At 40.4% G+C, this 13481-nt stretch overlaps 1 protein-coding gene across 5 annotated transcripts in view; it reads left to right on the top strand.

Moving 5' to 3' along the window:
* itfg1 (integrin alpha FG-GAP repeat containing 1) overlaps positions 1-13481 on the top strand; it is a 578524-nt gene that overhangs the window by 495751 nt on the left and 69292 nt on the right. For all 5 annotated transcript variants that reach the window (XM_034185393.1, XM_034185381.1, XM_034185366.1 and 2 more), the window contains one exon: positions 4317-4441. In XM_034185393.1, the coding sequence (XP_034041284.1) occupies positions 4317-4441 (125 nt within the window). The remainder of the gene's footprint in view (positions 1-4316; positions 4442-13481) is intronic.

Raw genomic sequence — 13481 nt, 5'->3', positions numbered from 1 at the left:
TAGAGGGGAAAAAGAGATAAAGAGAGAAGACTGATAAAAGCCTTCTGTATTGAAAGTTGGCAAAAGTCGATGGATCTATTCAGCTACCGCCATCAGACACGAGCGTTACTGAAAGGCTTTTTTGCTTCCTACAGCTCCCTGCTATAAGTTTCACCCCAGCACACTATGTTCCTGAGGTAAAATGCCACGATTGTACCAACTGTGTAAAAAGAGAAATACTAAGCTGCAATGAGCCAAACTGGACTAACACTGGTTTATTTGATTTAACCCAATACACTGCCCTCCAAAGGTATTGGAACATTTGGTATTTCACACATTTTCATTTGTTTATGCCATTTCAAATACAAAGAAAAAAATAAATAAATAAAATAAACATTTCTAAAATGATCTTCCTTAGACTCAAACTGCAAGTAAATCTCTACAACTTGATATAAACTAATTAAAAATATAAAAGCCAAGATAATGGGTCGCATAAGTAATCAGCCCCTTTGGTATAATACCAGTAAATAATCAGTTTAATTGCCAGTTTTCTTCAGACAAGTCAGGGGATGGACGCATGAACATTTCCAAGTCACTGAATAAGTCTAGGGCTTTATGTACATCAATTATGAAGAAATACAAACAGTATGTCACTCTATGGTAAATCTGTATAGAGTAGAAAGTTATACAGCTTCAAGATGGGGTTGTCTGGGTGTCTTGGTGGCTTTCCTCACTTTTCTCCTTCTTGCACACTCACTCAGTTTTTGACAACGATCATGTATCTGTCCCCTGACTTGTCTGAAGAAAACTGGCAATAAAACTGATTATTTAAAGGTATATTATACCAAAGCGTTCCATTATTTATGCAACCCATCATCTTGGCTTTTATATTTTTAATTGGGCACCGTCGTCTTATTTGAGGATGGGTGCTAAAGGGTTAAAATATGTTGCATATGACACACACAAAAAAATGTACTTCAGGGGACAGCCCTCATCTGTCCCCATCAGAAACATGGCACTTTCTCAGTTTTTGGGCCAATTACACAACAAATTGAAAATGCAAAGAAAAAGTGAAGATGTGGAAAATTGTTGCGGCTTGTTTATGACCCGGAGCTCAAACATGTCAAGGCAGTTGTGCAGGTGAGAGGCTGCAACTACTCTGGTTAGTTGTGTAGACTAACACTTACCGACAACCTCTCCCATTTGCCTTGTCTTCCCTTCTTAACTGGGAACTGAAAAAAACTGCACTTTTCACGACTGCTTCGGTGATTGCAGCCAAAAACAAAACCGTGCACCATTTCTCTGTTAAAAGTGATGGTGTGTTTGAGCAGGCTCTCCCCAGAGGTGGTCAAATCCCATGATATCACGCAGTGATTCAAGCAAGACTGTGCTGCCCTATTAATTTATTGTTGTAGAGATTTGCTTTCGGTTCGAATTTCTGGAAGATAAAGATTTTAGAAAATTTTAATTTTCTTAATTTTTTTGTATTTGAAATAGCATAAACAGTTAAAATGTGTGAAATACTATGTGTTCCAATACTTTTGGAGGGCACTGTATGTACAAAAATAATCAGCTTTTTTTATTTTACTGAGCCAAGATTAAGCATGTATGTAAAATAAATAAAAGAAAATAAATAGACATAAAGTTGCTGTGCCAGGAAAACACAGTCCATCCACATTAGTTGTGATCACTGGATCCTTCAAGGCTCGCTCTCTCTTTTCTCTCTCTCTTTCTTCTCTCTCTTTTTCTCTCTCTCTCTCTCTTTCTTTGTTTACCATGTAGAGGTTGATTTATGTTGACTGCACTTGGCAGACTTGGGTGGCGTGGGCGAGATACAGCAGCTGAAGGGGAGAGAGAAGCGAGATGAGCAGGAAGAAAGAAAAGAACGTGAAGGGAAAGGAGTCAGGCCATACAAGAGTGAGGTATCACGGGAGAGAAGAGGGAAAGAAAAAAGATACCAGGGTATGGAGGAGAATAGTAAAGAGGGAGAGGTTGGGTGAGGACACGGAAGGAGTTTTTGCACTGACCTTGGGTGTTTCGCACTGATTTGTGTCTTTTATGACACTTCTTCATGTCAGCAGAACGTCTCGTGCTGCAGTCTTGGTGGCTCGGTCGTGCTTGTGCATTTCGTCCTAATCTCTTTTAATGTTGTACGTGTAGTTGTTTCATTGACAGTCCTGGTCAGACTAGGTTAACTATCTTGCAGTATATAAAACTTTAATTATCTCTTGGGTGAAGAGGGGGAGCTTAAAGCAGCAATGTTGTAAGATTGCTGAAGCAGATGGAGGCTGTGTTTATACACACAGCTGAAAGTTCAGTCAGATTAATTAAATCAGAATTTATGAATGAAAATGTGCCTACCGTAGGTTCTCACAGTGTCTGAAAAATACAGTTTATCTGTCCCGCACAAAGCTGAGGTGGTTTGTGCAAACCAAGTTCAGATATTTGAAGAGGCAGAAAAGAAAAGTAATGCTCTTAAACATTCATAAACTCACCACATGTCAAAAATGGATAGTGTTCCTACAACTGTGTTTTTCGGAGCATTTACGCATCTCACAGCCCACAAAGTTCAGATGATATATTCTGATCGAACCTTATGCAGCTCTCACACGTGGCTAAGCTCAGTGCTGAGCTTTTCTCAAGCAGTATGTTGGCAACACTCATGTATATCCCAGTGGGAGGTCAGCACATAAGTTGGGAAGGGTCCATTAAATTTGCACCGGTTTTGATCACACTCAAAATTTTCAGGCGCTCAGCATGGCTTCTTTGTGCATTGTCCACCTCACACTTGGTTTCCAGTAGGCCAGTGTTGGCTTGATTAACTCCACATTTATTTTTCATGCCAAGCATGAGCAGAGTGACCTCAAGATATCAAGGGCTGATTATGCAGTGTACACCGATTTTTTTTTCTTCTTCTTCTTCTTTTCTAGTATTAGGCCTAGCTACACTGGATTTGTGCCAGGTTGTCCTGAGTCGAGCGCAGGGAGTGGGGTGGGGTTAGGGGGTGTCTTGGCAGCAGGAAGTACTGCAAGCTTTAGAAAAAAAATTCTACTCCTGGCTTTTGGCAAGTGGTGTGTCTGCTCAGGAGGACATGGCACCAAGCCCTGTCAGGCCAGAGTTGTTCTGAGTGATCAATTGGCATAAAAGTCAGCTAACTACTTGAAAAGAAAAACATTGCATAACAACATATTAGAAGAATCCCACAGAATTTTGTCATTCTTTCCAAGAATTCCAGTTCTTCAAATAAAAATGAGAAATATAAATACATTTTCCTAGATATTATTGGGGGGGGGTGTTATTTCAAAAATTTGGAAATCTATAAATGTTTGCGTGGAATATGGAAATATACACGGAATAAACGATAGCAGGATAAATTTTGGGTCATTTGGTTCCAAAAAGCCATATGGATGGAGCCAGTGAAGATATCGGGTTCAAAAATCGCCAAAAATATTGACGGAAATGTCATATCTTGAGAACTGCTGCACCTAGAGACTTGAAATTCGGCTCCAAATGTTGCTTGACCCCAACTTTATATTCAACGTCTATAGTAACAATAAGCCTATCTGGTGTTTTTTAAGAGTAATTGACAAAAAAAACAAATTTCAGTACATATGTTACGATCAGTTGTAACAAACAAAAGCTATGTAGTTTTTATTTCAGGAACATCAGTTGAGTATAATCATCACATGTAAAGAATGATATGGCCACAATGAACTAATTATAAGCAACAGAGTGGTTTTCTACGTCAACAGTACATATACGACACATGCGTTACTTGAAATTTTCAAACGCTCCATCCATATGGGTTTTTGGAACCAAATGACCCAAAAATTATACTGTTATGGTTTATTCCATGTATATTTCCATATTCAATGCAAAAATGTATAGATTTCAACATTTTTGAAATAACACCCCTCCCTAATATTATCACCAATGCTGTTTTTGTGACATAAAATGAGTGTTTACTCTCTTCTAGCCACACAAGATTCATCGCCATGAGCAGCCATATTTGTTATTGTTGTTGCACTTTCTCTACTCCCCACAGAGGGAACAGTGGTACTGTACTTGAATACAGTATCATCTGCAAAACCAGGTGGAGCCTCAAACCTATTATTGTGCACAATATTGTGTACAGTATTGGTCACAAACTGCTTTGTCTTCACAAATCAAAATTATGTCCCAAAACACATTTTTTATTTACTTGTCCATCACAGATAAACATGAACAACATTGACATGTGAGACAAATCTCTTGACTAGTCCCGAAGAGGTCTTGATATCGAGCTTCTGTGTGACATGGTTTTTTCAATGGTTTTCTCTGTTCCTGCTTTCTTCCAGCCGGGCAATTGAGCCAGTCGGCTCACTTTGCCCTTCACCTTCCTTACACTGTGCTGGGCCTTGGACGCAGTGCCAACTTCTTGGACCATCTTTACGTTGGAATCCCTCGGCTGCCTGGAGAGACGGTGAGAAAGTAGAAAAGGGGTATTTCACCTATACTTGTCACAATATGAACAGTTGCAGGTTGTCCAGTTCTGCAGAATGCTTGAAAGAGAGACGTGTCTACAAATGTGTCCAGAGAGTGGGGCCAAAATTAAAAGTGGTTTAGAAACAGAAATGCTGAAGAAAAACAACAAATTCCAGCATGAGTGTGTCACTGAAAGAATAACTGGAGCCATAACTGGCATGAGCCAGAGTTTTCACCTTAAAGTCAAACTTTTTTCATATGGGGTTTTAAGGCTTTACATTTTCAGAAATAATAAATAGCAATAAACTAATTTTTTTTTTTTTCTTTTCTTTTTTTTTTTTTTTTTTTGCTGCTTCTGTTTTGTTCAGGGTCCCCAAACTGGATCCAGTATGGATCTACATGTTGATTTAGCACGTTTTACATGGGGTGCTCTTCCTTGTAGAAATCCATCATTGAATTGGGGGCCCTCTTGTTGATATTCTGTCTCAGCATATTGTTGTTGTACTACATCTGCTTAATATTGTAAAAACAGATATGTTGTGTACAACCCCAATTCCAATGAAGTTGGGACGTTGTGTAAAATGTAAATAAAAACAGAATACAATGATTTGCAAATCCTCTTCAACCCATATTTGAAATGGATTCCTGCAACACATTTCAAAAAAGCTGGGACAGTGGCAACAATAGACTGGGAAAGTTGATGAATGCTCAAAGAACACCTGTTTGGAACATTTCACAGGTGAACAGGTTTATTCGAAACAGGTGAGTGTCATGATTGGGTATAAAAGGAGCATCCCCAAAAGGCTCAGCTGTTCACAAGCAAACATGGGGCGAGGATCACCCCTTTGTGAACAACTGAAAAAATAGTCCAACAGTTTAAGAAAATGTTTCTCAAAATTCAATTGCAAGGAAATTGGGGATTCCATCATCTACAGTCAATAATATAATCAGAAGATTCAGAGAATCTGGAGAACTTTCTACACGTAAGCGGCAAGGGCGAAAACCAACATTGAATGCCCGTGACCTTCAATCCCTCAGACAGCACTGCATTAAAAACCGACATCATTGTGTAAAGGATCTTACCATGTGGGCTCAGGAATACTTAAGAAAACCATTGTCAGTTAACACAGTTCGTCACTACATCTACAAGTGCAAGTTAAAACTCTACCATGCAAAGTGAAAGCCATACATCAACAACATCCAGAAACGCCGCCGCCTTCTCTGGGCCCGAGCTCATTTGAAATGGACAGGTGCAAAGTGGAAAAGTGTGCTGTGATCTGATGAGTCCACATTTCAAATTGTTTTTGGAAATCATGGACGTCGTGTCCTCTGGACAAAAGAGGAAAAAGATCATCTGAATTGTTACCAGCACAAAGTTCAAAAGCCAGCATCTGTGATGGTATGGGGGTGTGTGTGGCAATTTACACATCTGTGATGGCACCATCAATGCTGAAAGGTACATCCAGGTTTTGGAGCAACACATGCTGCCATCCAAGCAACATCTTTTTCAGGGATGTCCCTGCTTATTTCAGCAAGACAATGCCAAGCCACATTCTGCACGTTACAACAGCGTGGCTTTGTAGTAAAAGAGTATGGGTACTAGACTGGCTTGCCTGCAGTCCAGACCTGTCGCCCATTGAAAATGTGTGGCGCATTATGAAGCGCAAAATACAGCAACGGAGACCCCGGACTGTTGAACAACTGAAGTTGTTCATCAAGGAAGAATGGGAAAGAATTCCACCTACAAAGCTTCAACAATTAGTGTCCTCAGCTCCCAAATGCTTATTGAGTGTTGTTAGAAGGAAAGGTGATGTAACACAGTGGTAAACATACCACTGTCCCAGCTTTTTTGAAATGTGTTGCAGGAATCCATTTCAAAATGAGCAAATATTTGCACAAAAACAATAAAGTTTATCAGTTTGAACATTAAATATCTTGTCTTTGTGGTGTATTCAATTGAATATAGGTTGAAGAGGATTTGCAAATCATTGTATTCTGTTTTCATTTACATTTTACACAACGTCCCAACTTCATTGGAATTGGGGTTGTACAAGCAATAAAAAACTGCAAACTATGGCCACTGCTCTTTTGTAAAATTGTCATATTTTCAAAGCTTCTATTTGCATGAAACAATTTAGCTTATAATATATTTATTAACTTAAGGACTTAGCTTTGAGAATGTGCTAGTTAGTGGAATGTGCATGCTGGGCCCCAACACAACAAGGTAGGATGGCCAAACTTACACTAAAAGGGACTTGATATGAGTTGCGAGAAGACTTCATGTGGAACGTGATGGCCCAGCTAGACACATTCCAAAAGGGGTTTTCCAGAAATACTTCAAACAGTAACAGAACTGCTGGGAGAAGTGTGTGTGAGACCGTAGGGAATCTGAGGAATCACATGAGTGTTGTGTTTAGCCACAAAAGCCTGAATCAACTGAGCAGAATGAGTGGCTGCGGGACTCCCAGATGCAGCTGCTTCGGCACAAATTTCGCTGACTATCACTACATACCAAAATCCTTCATTAAAATGGAACCTGTGCTAATCCCCACGTCCTCCACAAGTTCTTGTTTGGTAATATGATGATCATCCATATCCAAAGTCCGTATTCTGTCAATCACTTGGTCATTTTGGCTTGTGGATAGCCTCCAGTCATTCCATTGTCAACATCTGACACAGGCACAGTACGTCTGCACTCTCTGGCTTGGTGTATGCGTGCACTGCAGACTACAAAAAAATTCATGCATGCGCAAGAAAGCTCCCTTCACCTCTCCACCTCATGACACCTCACATGCTGCATTTGTTTCCATGAAACAAAATAAGGTCAGATACTTTTTGGATGCACCTCATATTCATTATTCTTAATGTGGAATGCAACACTCGGATACACCTTCCATAAGCAGATATCACAATGCATGTACACCGTGTTTGCATGCATGTATCTTTGCCAGTTACCTGCAACTTTGTAATATCATGATGGCATATTGTGGCCACTTTAGGGGGAAAATGGACCAGGTGAAGGGGGCTTTAAAAGAACCATTTATGACAGGAATATTCAACTCATTCCAGAAAGGGCCGAGAGGGTGCAGGCTTTCTTTGCACCTACTCACTCCACCAGGTGATTTCACTGATAGTAGAAAACCTGCACCCTTTTGGCCCTTTCTGGAACAAGTTGAATACCCCTGGTTTATGAGAAAGCTGTTTCTCCCCCTCACTCACTATTTCCATCATGCACACACAAATTTTGGCCTTCAGGTAGCACATATCATAAGTGATATTAGAGTATTAATGTGCAGCCATGTTAAAAGCTGTTGCATTCCATGAATGTGCAAATTTGGCATCAGTGTGGGGTTGCAAAGCTAAGCAATGGTTGTGATGGTCTAAAAACCCACTTTCCCCTCTAAAACCACAGGAGACATTTATGTGCCTGCAGCATACCCAATGAAAGTGAATTCAAAACAACCATTAAATGAAATAAGAGCGGGAACTTGTGGAAAAATACAAAAACCTTACTATGCCGCTGCAGTTTTCACCTCAGGGAGTTTTGGTGACCACTATCCACTCTTACAGGTTGGCATTAATCTATTAATGCCAGAAATTGTTTATCTTGTGTCCGCTTTCTTGATACCACAGAGTTGTACACCTGCCACACTCTGGCTGATAGGGAAGGACAGGTGCTGCTGTCACTGGTTGATTTACATATGGACTACTGCACACCCATGCCTAAAGCCCCTTTCACACCGGGCCCACTTAGAGTTGCCTCGTGCGGCGTCATGACGACGCCACGTGTAGGTGCAGCACTCTCAGCATCTCCCTAAACAGACATATCGATATATTCATCTTTTCTTATAGCTTGAAGGATTTTGTTCGACAGCCTTGTGAGTCGACAACTAAAAGAATTCCTCATGTGCCTCATGTTTTCTGTCGAGCTACAAGGCAGCATTACTGTATTAATATTTTAAATAATGAAGTGGTTTTATCTGTCAGCCACATTTTTGCTCTGCACTCCCAGAAATGTCTGTTCTGTTCTGTTTTCTCTCTCGTGCCATAGTCACCTCTGTCTGCTTCACTCTCAGTAACATTGCATGTGTCATGGTGATTATTAGGCACAACAGGGTCTTTTTCCCCCCTCCCGTGTGGTACCAGGGTCTTCATCAAGAAGCTGATTAGAATTTCAGATGGTTCAATCCACCACTCGGAAGCCATAGAGCTTCAAAAGCACTCAAAGTAGCTGCTTTGTTGTCTCCTTCCCCACAATGCTTTTCCGATGAAAAGTTGTTTTTTTTTTTTCTATTTTAAGATGTGTTCAATTATACGGTGTTCCTCGTTTTCCTGCCCAGAGAGGCCGTGGAGTGGAGTGGAGTGACTCCATCACACCTGTAATGAGGAGAAAGAAGAGTTAGAAAGCTCCACAGAGAAACGGAAAAGGTTTTTCTGTCTTGACCACCACATGGCCCGGGGATCTGTTTATCTGTTCTCTGTTTTTCTTTCACTCTGTCTCCTGCTCTGCCCTTCAGTTTTCTGTTCCACCACAACATTTTCTCCCCAATGTGTCACAGATGGAGAGGTTTTGTTAAATCTACTTGAATGTCTTCCATCTTCTGTCCAATCATTCCTCTCTTTTATTCCCCCTCTGTTTCTCTGGCGTGTCCCTTTCCCGTTCACTTATCTTCCACCCAGGGGATTCCTTTTATACTCAGTGCTTTACTATACTAATCAGTACCCCACTTGTCAATCACTTAATCCCCCATTCTCCCCCCGCTCTCCATCTCCGCATCTCTCATACTGTGCCAGTTTCGCTGGCTTTGAACGGGAGTGTCGCTCTTTCTCTCTGAAGACTTGGGAACACTTTTCTCTTCCAAACAGCCAGATCGGATCTGCTCCCAGGCAGAGCAGCGGCGGAGGCCAGCTCGTCTCCAGCTCTTCTCCCTTGCCAGCTGAAGCATCAACAGCAGCACTTTCCAAGAGCTAAGCGACAATTGCTTGCGGCAAGGATGTGCTCGTTATGTAAAAAGGAAGGCCGTTGTCTCATACTTATTCAAAATAGCTGGAAGATGCGCTTCCTTCCAGTTCACCGGGAGCGGAGTTCCAATTAAAGACCAGCAGCATTTCCACATTCTGCGAAATGCAGAGTACATGTCCTCTCTCACTTCATCCAAAAACCTCTTTCTTGGCCTCCTTCTTTCTTCCCATGAAGACCACAGAGAATTAGGGGTATCATTTGCTGTACCCAAAAGGTACAATTGGAGCACCAAAGTTTTTGTACCCTTTTACATTAATTCCCATACACTTTACACATTTTTTCCAAAAAGTACCCTGTAAAGGTGCCCTGACACTTGCACGACTTTGATCCGTGCATTTGCACGCACATTGTCGTGGCAATCCCACCTACTGTGTTCCCAGCTGGACGCAGCGCTTTGTTCCACCAGCTGCCACGTGCGCTGTGCTAGATGCTGCTTATATAAAATAAATATTTTGTTGCGGATTAATCATTTTCTCTGGAAGTTGGCTGCTGAAAATGGGTCTAATCACTTCCTGAATCACAGAGGACTGCTCCAGTCTGAGCCGTTCAAATGAGCTGGAGAAAGCCTTTGGAGCGGTCTATAAAGGTAATTATTTGTCATGTTTACATTGTCATGGCTTGGTAAAAACAGTTGCATGTTCTTTCCTTCTTGTGTGCAGCTGTTAAAGTACAGTGGTATATAAAATTTTGGGCACCCCTGATGATTTCCTGATGATCAGCAATTTCAGTTAAATATATCATATAGCAGACAAACACAGTGATATTTAAGACGTGAAATGAAGTTTGTAGGATTTACAGAAAGTGTACAATAATTCTTTAAACAAAATTAGGCAGGTGCATAAATTTGGGCACCCAGACAGAAAAAAAAAAAACATCAATATTTAGTCGATCATCCTTTTGCAGAAATATCAGCCTCTAAACACTTCCTATAGCTTCCAATGAGAGTCTGGATTCTGGTTGAAGGCATTTTGGACCATTCTTCTTTACAAAACATCTGCAGTTCAGTCAGGTTTGTTGGTTTCTGAGCACGGACAGCCCGCTTAAAATCACACCACAGATTTTCAATAATATTCACGTCTGGAGACTGAGATGGCCATTCCAGAATGTTGTACTTGTTCCTCTGCATGAATGCCTGAGTAGATTCTGAGCAGTGTTTAGGGTTGTTGTCTTGTTGAAAGATCCAGCCCCGGCGCAACTTCAACTTTGTCACTAATTCTTGAACATTGTTCTCAAGAATCTGCTGATATTGACTGGAATCCATGTGACCCTCAACTTTAACAAGATTACTAAGACCTGCAGTGGCCACACAGCCCCACAGCATAATGGAACCACCTCCAAATTTTACTGTAGGGAGCAAGTGTTTATCTTGGAATGCTGTGTTCTTTTGCTGCCCTTTGTTATGTCCAAATAACTCAATTTTAGTTTCATCAGTCCACAGCACCTTATTCCAAAATGAAGCTGGCTTGTCCAAATGTGCTTTAACATACCTCAAGCGACTCTGTTTGTGGCGTGAACGCAGAAAAAGCTTCCTCTGCCTTACTCTCCCGTAGAGCATTTCCTTGTGCAAAGTGTGCTGTATAGTTGAACAATGTACAGAGACATTATCTGCAGCAAGATCATGTTGTAGGTAGAAACTTAGGTCTGTGGGTTGACTATGACTGTTCTCACATCCTTCGCTTCAGCTTAAATGAGATTTTTCTTGGCCGGCCACTTCAGGTCTTAACTAGTACTGTGTCTGTGGTCTTCCATTTCCTCACTATGTTCTTCACAGTGGAAACTGACAGCTGAAATCTCTGAGATAGCTTTTTGTATCTTTCCCCTAAACCATGATGTTGAACAGTCTTTGTTTTCAGGTCATTTGAGAGTTGTTTAGAGCCTCCCATGTTGCCACTCATTAGAAGAGATGCAAAAAGGAGAAACATTTGCAAATGCCCACCTTAAATACCCTTTCTCATGATTGGATTCACCTGTGTAAGGAGGTCAAGGGGCAGTGAGCTTACCAAACCAATTTTGTCTTCCAATAATTAGTGACAAATGTATTCAAATCAATAAAATGACAAGGGTGCCCAAATTTATGCACCTGCCTAATTTTGTTTTAATAATTATTGCACACTTTCTGTAAATACTACAAACTTCATTTCACTTCTCAAATATCAGTGTGTTTGTCTGCTATGATATATTTAACTGAAACTGCTGATCCAAACAACCAATGATTTATAAAGGAAAATCATGCAAATCATCAAGGGTGCCCAAACATTTACATACCTGTTAATGCTGTTAACATCGGCGATCGACAAGCTGCTCATAAGCCGACCATGGGGCCTAGGAAGGTTCTGACAGCGGAGGAAGGTGACGATATTAAAAAATCTCTGGACTTTCTATCAGAGGAGATTTCTGTTGTGAAGCAGCAACAGAAATCAATCATGGATCTGGTGGAGGAGGTGAGGGCATTGCGGCTCCAGAATGCCGAGAAAGACCGGCATCTGGTGCAGCTGGAAAATAGAGTGGCTGAATTGGAGCAGTACACCAGAATCAACGACGTCATCATCACAGGTCTTCACATCAAACCACGGTCCTACGCACGGGCGGTAACAGATGAGAGCGGAGGGGAGCCCAGTGAACAGGAGGTCAGCTCTGTGGAAAAACAGGTTGCTGATTTCCTCCTATCTAAAGGTATAGAAATGGATTTAAATAACATTGAAGCGTGCCACCCTCTGCCCCGGAGAAATGACGGTGATAAACGAACCGTCATCATGAGATTCATCAACAGAAAACACAAAACAGCACTGTTAAAACAAGGAAGAAAACTGAAAGGGACAAACGTATTCATCAATGAACATCTCACCAAACGGAATGCCGACATCGCCAGGAAAGCACGCTTCTTGAAGAAACAGGGAAAAATCCAGCACACATGGACTTCAAACTGTAAAATATTCATCAAACTGAACGGATCACCAGAACAAGCAAAAGTCATGGCAATAAGGAACATCGAGGAGCTGGACAAATATGAACAATAGTGTTTCTTAAAGCGAGGATCTGGACAAATATGACCAATAAGGTATGAGGACACAAACACATCACAACACCATGACACAGACCAGAGGAACCTATTCATCTACTACCTATTCATCTACATCTGGAGACAAGAAGGATATAACTCAAAGGATTGCTGATCATGGAAAAGTAGAACTGAGAACATTTAAATACACAGACCACAATGTACTGGACTTGGAGCACGATATAGACCCGGACAATAATTTCTTCTCAAATATCAATGACAGTTGTTGCTATTATACAGATGAACAGTTTAATCGGATCATTAAAACGGATAACAAATTATCAATAATCCATTTCAACAGCAGAAGTCTATATGCAAACTTTAACAACATTAAAGAATATTTAAGTCAGTTTAAAAAAATATTTAACATAATTGCTATATCAGAAACATGGATCAATGAAGATAAAGGAATGGATTTTGAACTGGATGGATATGAATTTAATTGTGTAAACAGAAAAAATAAGAGTGGAGGAGGAGTGGCTGTGTATGTGGATAAGAACATGGATTATAAAATAGTAGACAATATGACAACTGTGATTGATAACTTATTAGAATGTATAACTATTGAAATATGTGAAGAAAAAAGCAAAAATGTATTAGTCAGCTGTATATATAGAGCACCAGGATCTAGTATTGAAACATTCACTGACTGTATGGGAAAAATGTTCTCAAAAACTAATCAAAAAACTGTGTTCATTTGTGGTGACTTAAATATTGATCTGCTCAATCCAAATAAGCATAAAATAACAGATGAATTTATCAGTATAATGTACAGTATGAGTTTATATCCAAAAATCACCAGGCCAAGCAGAATTACATCCCATAGTGCCACCTTAATTGATAATATATTCAGCAATGATATTGAGAATAACACTGTGAGTGGATTATTAATCAATGATATTAGTGATCATCTACCAGTTTTCATCGTTTATAATAGAAACCATCGGCGGAATCAGC

This window comes from Thalassophryne amazonica, chromosome 2, assembly GCF_902500255.1.
Source record: "Thalassophryne amazonica chromosome 2, fThaAma1.1, whole genome shotgun sequence".
Lineage (NCBI taxonomy): Eukaryota > Metazoa > Chordata > Actinopteri > Batrachoidiformes > Batrachoididae > Thalassophryne > Thalassophryne amazonica.
The sequence above is the reverse complement of the archived record's forward strand: the minus strand, read 5'-3'. Positions and strand labels throughout refer to the sequence as shown.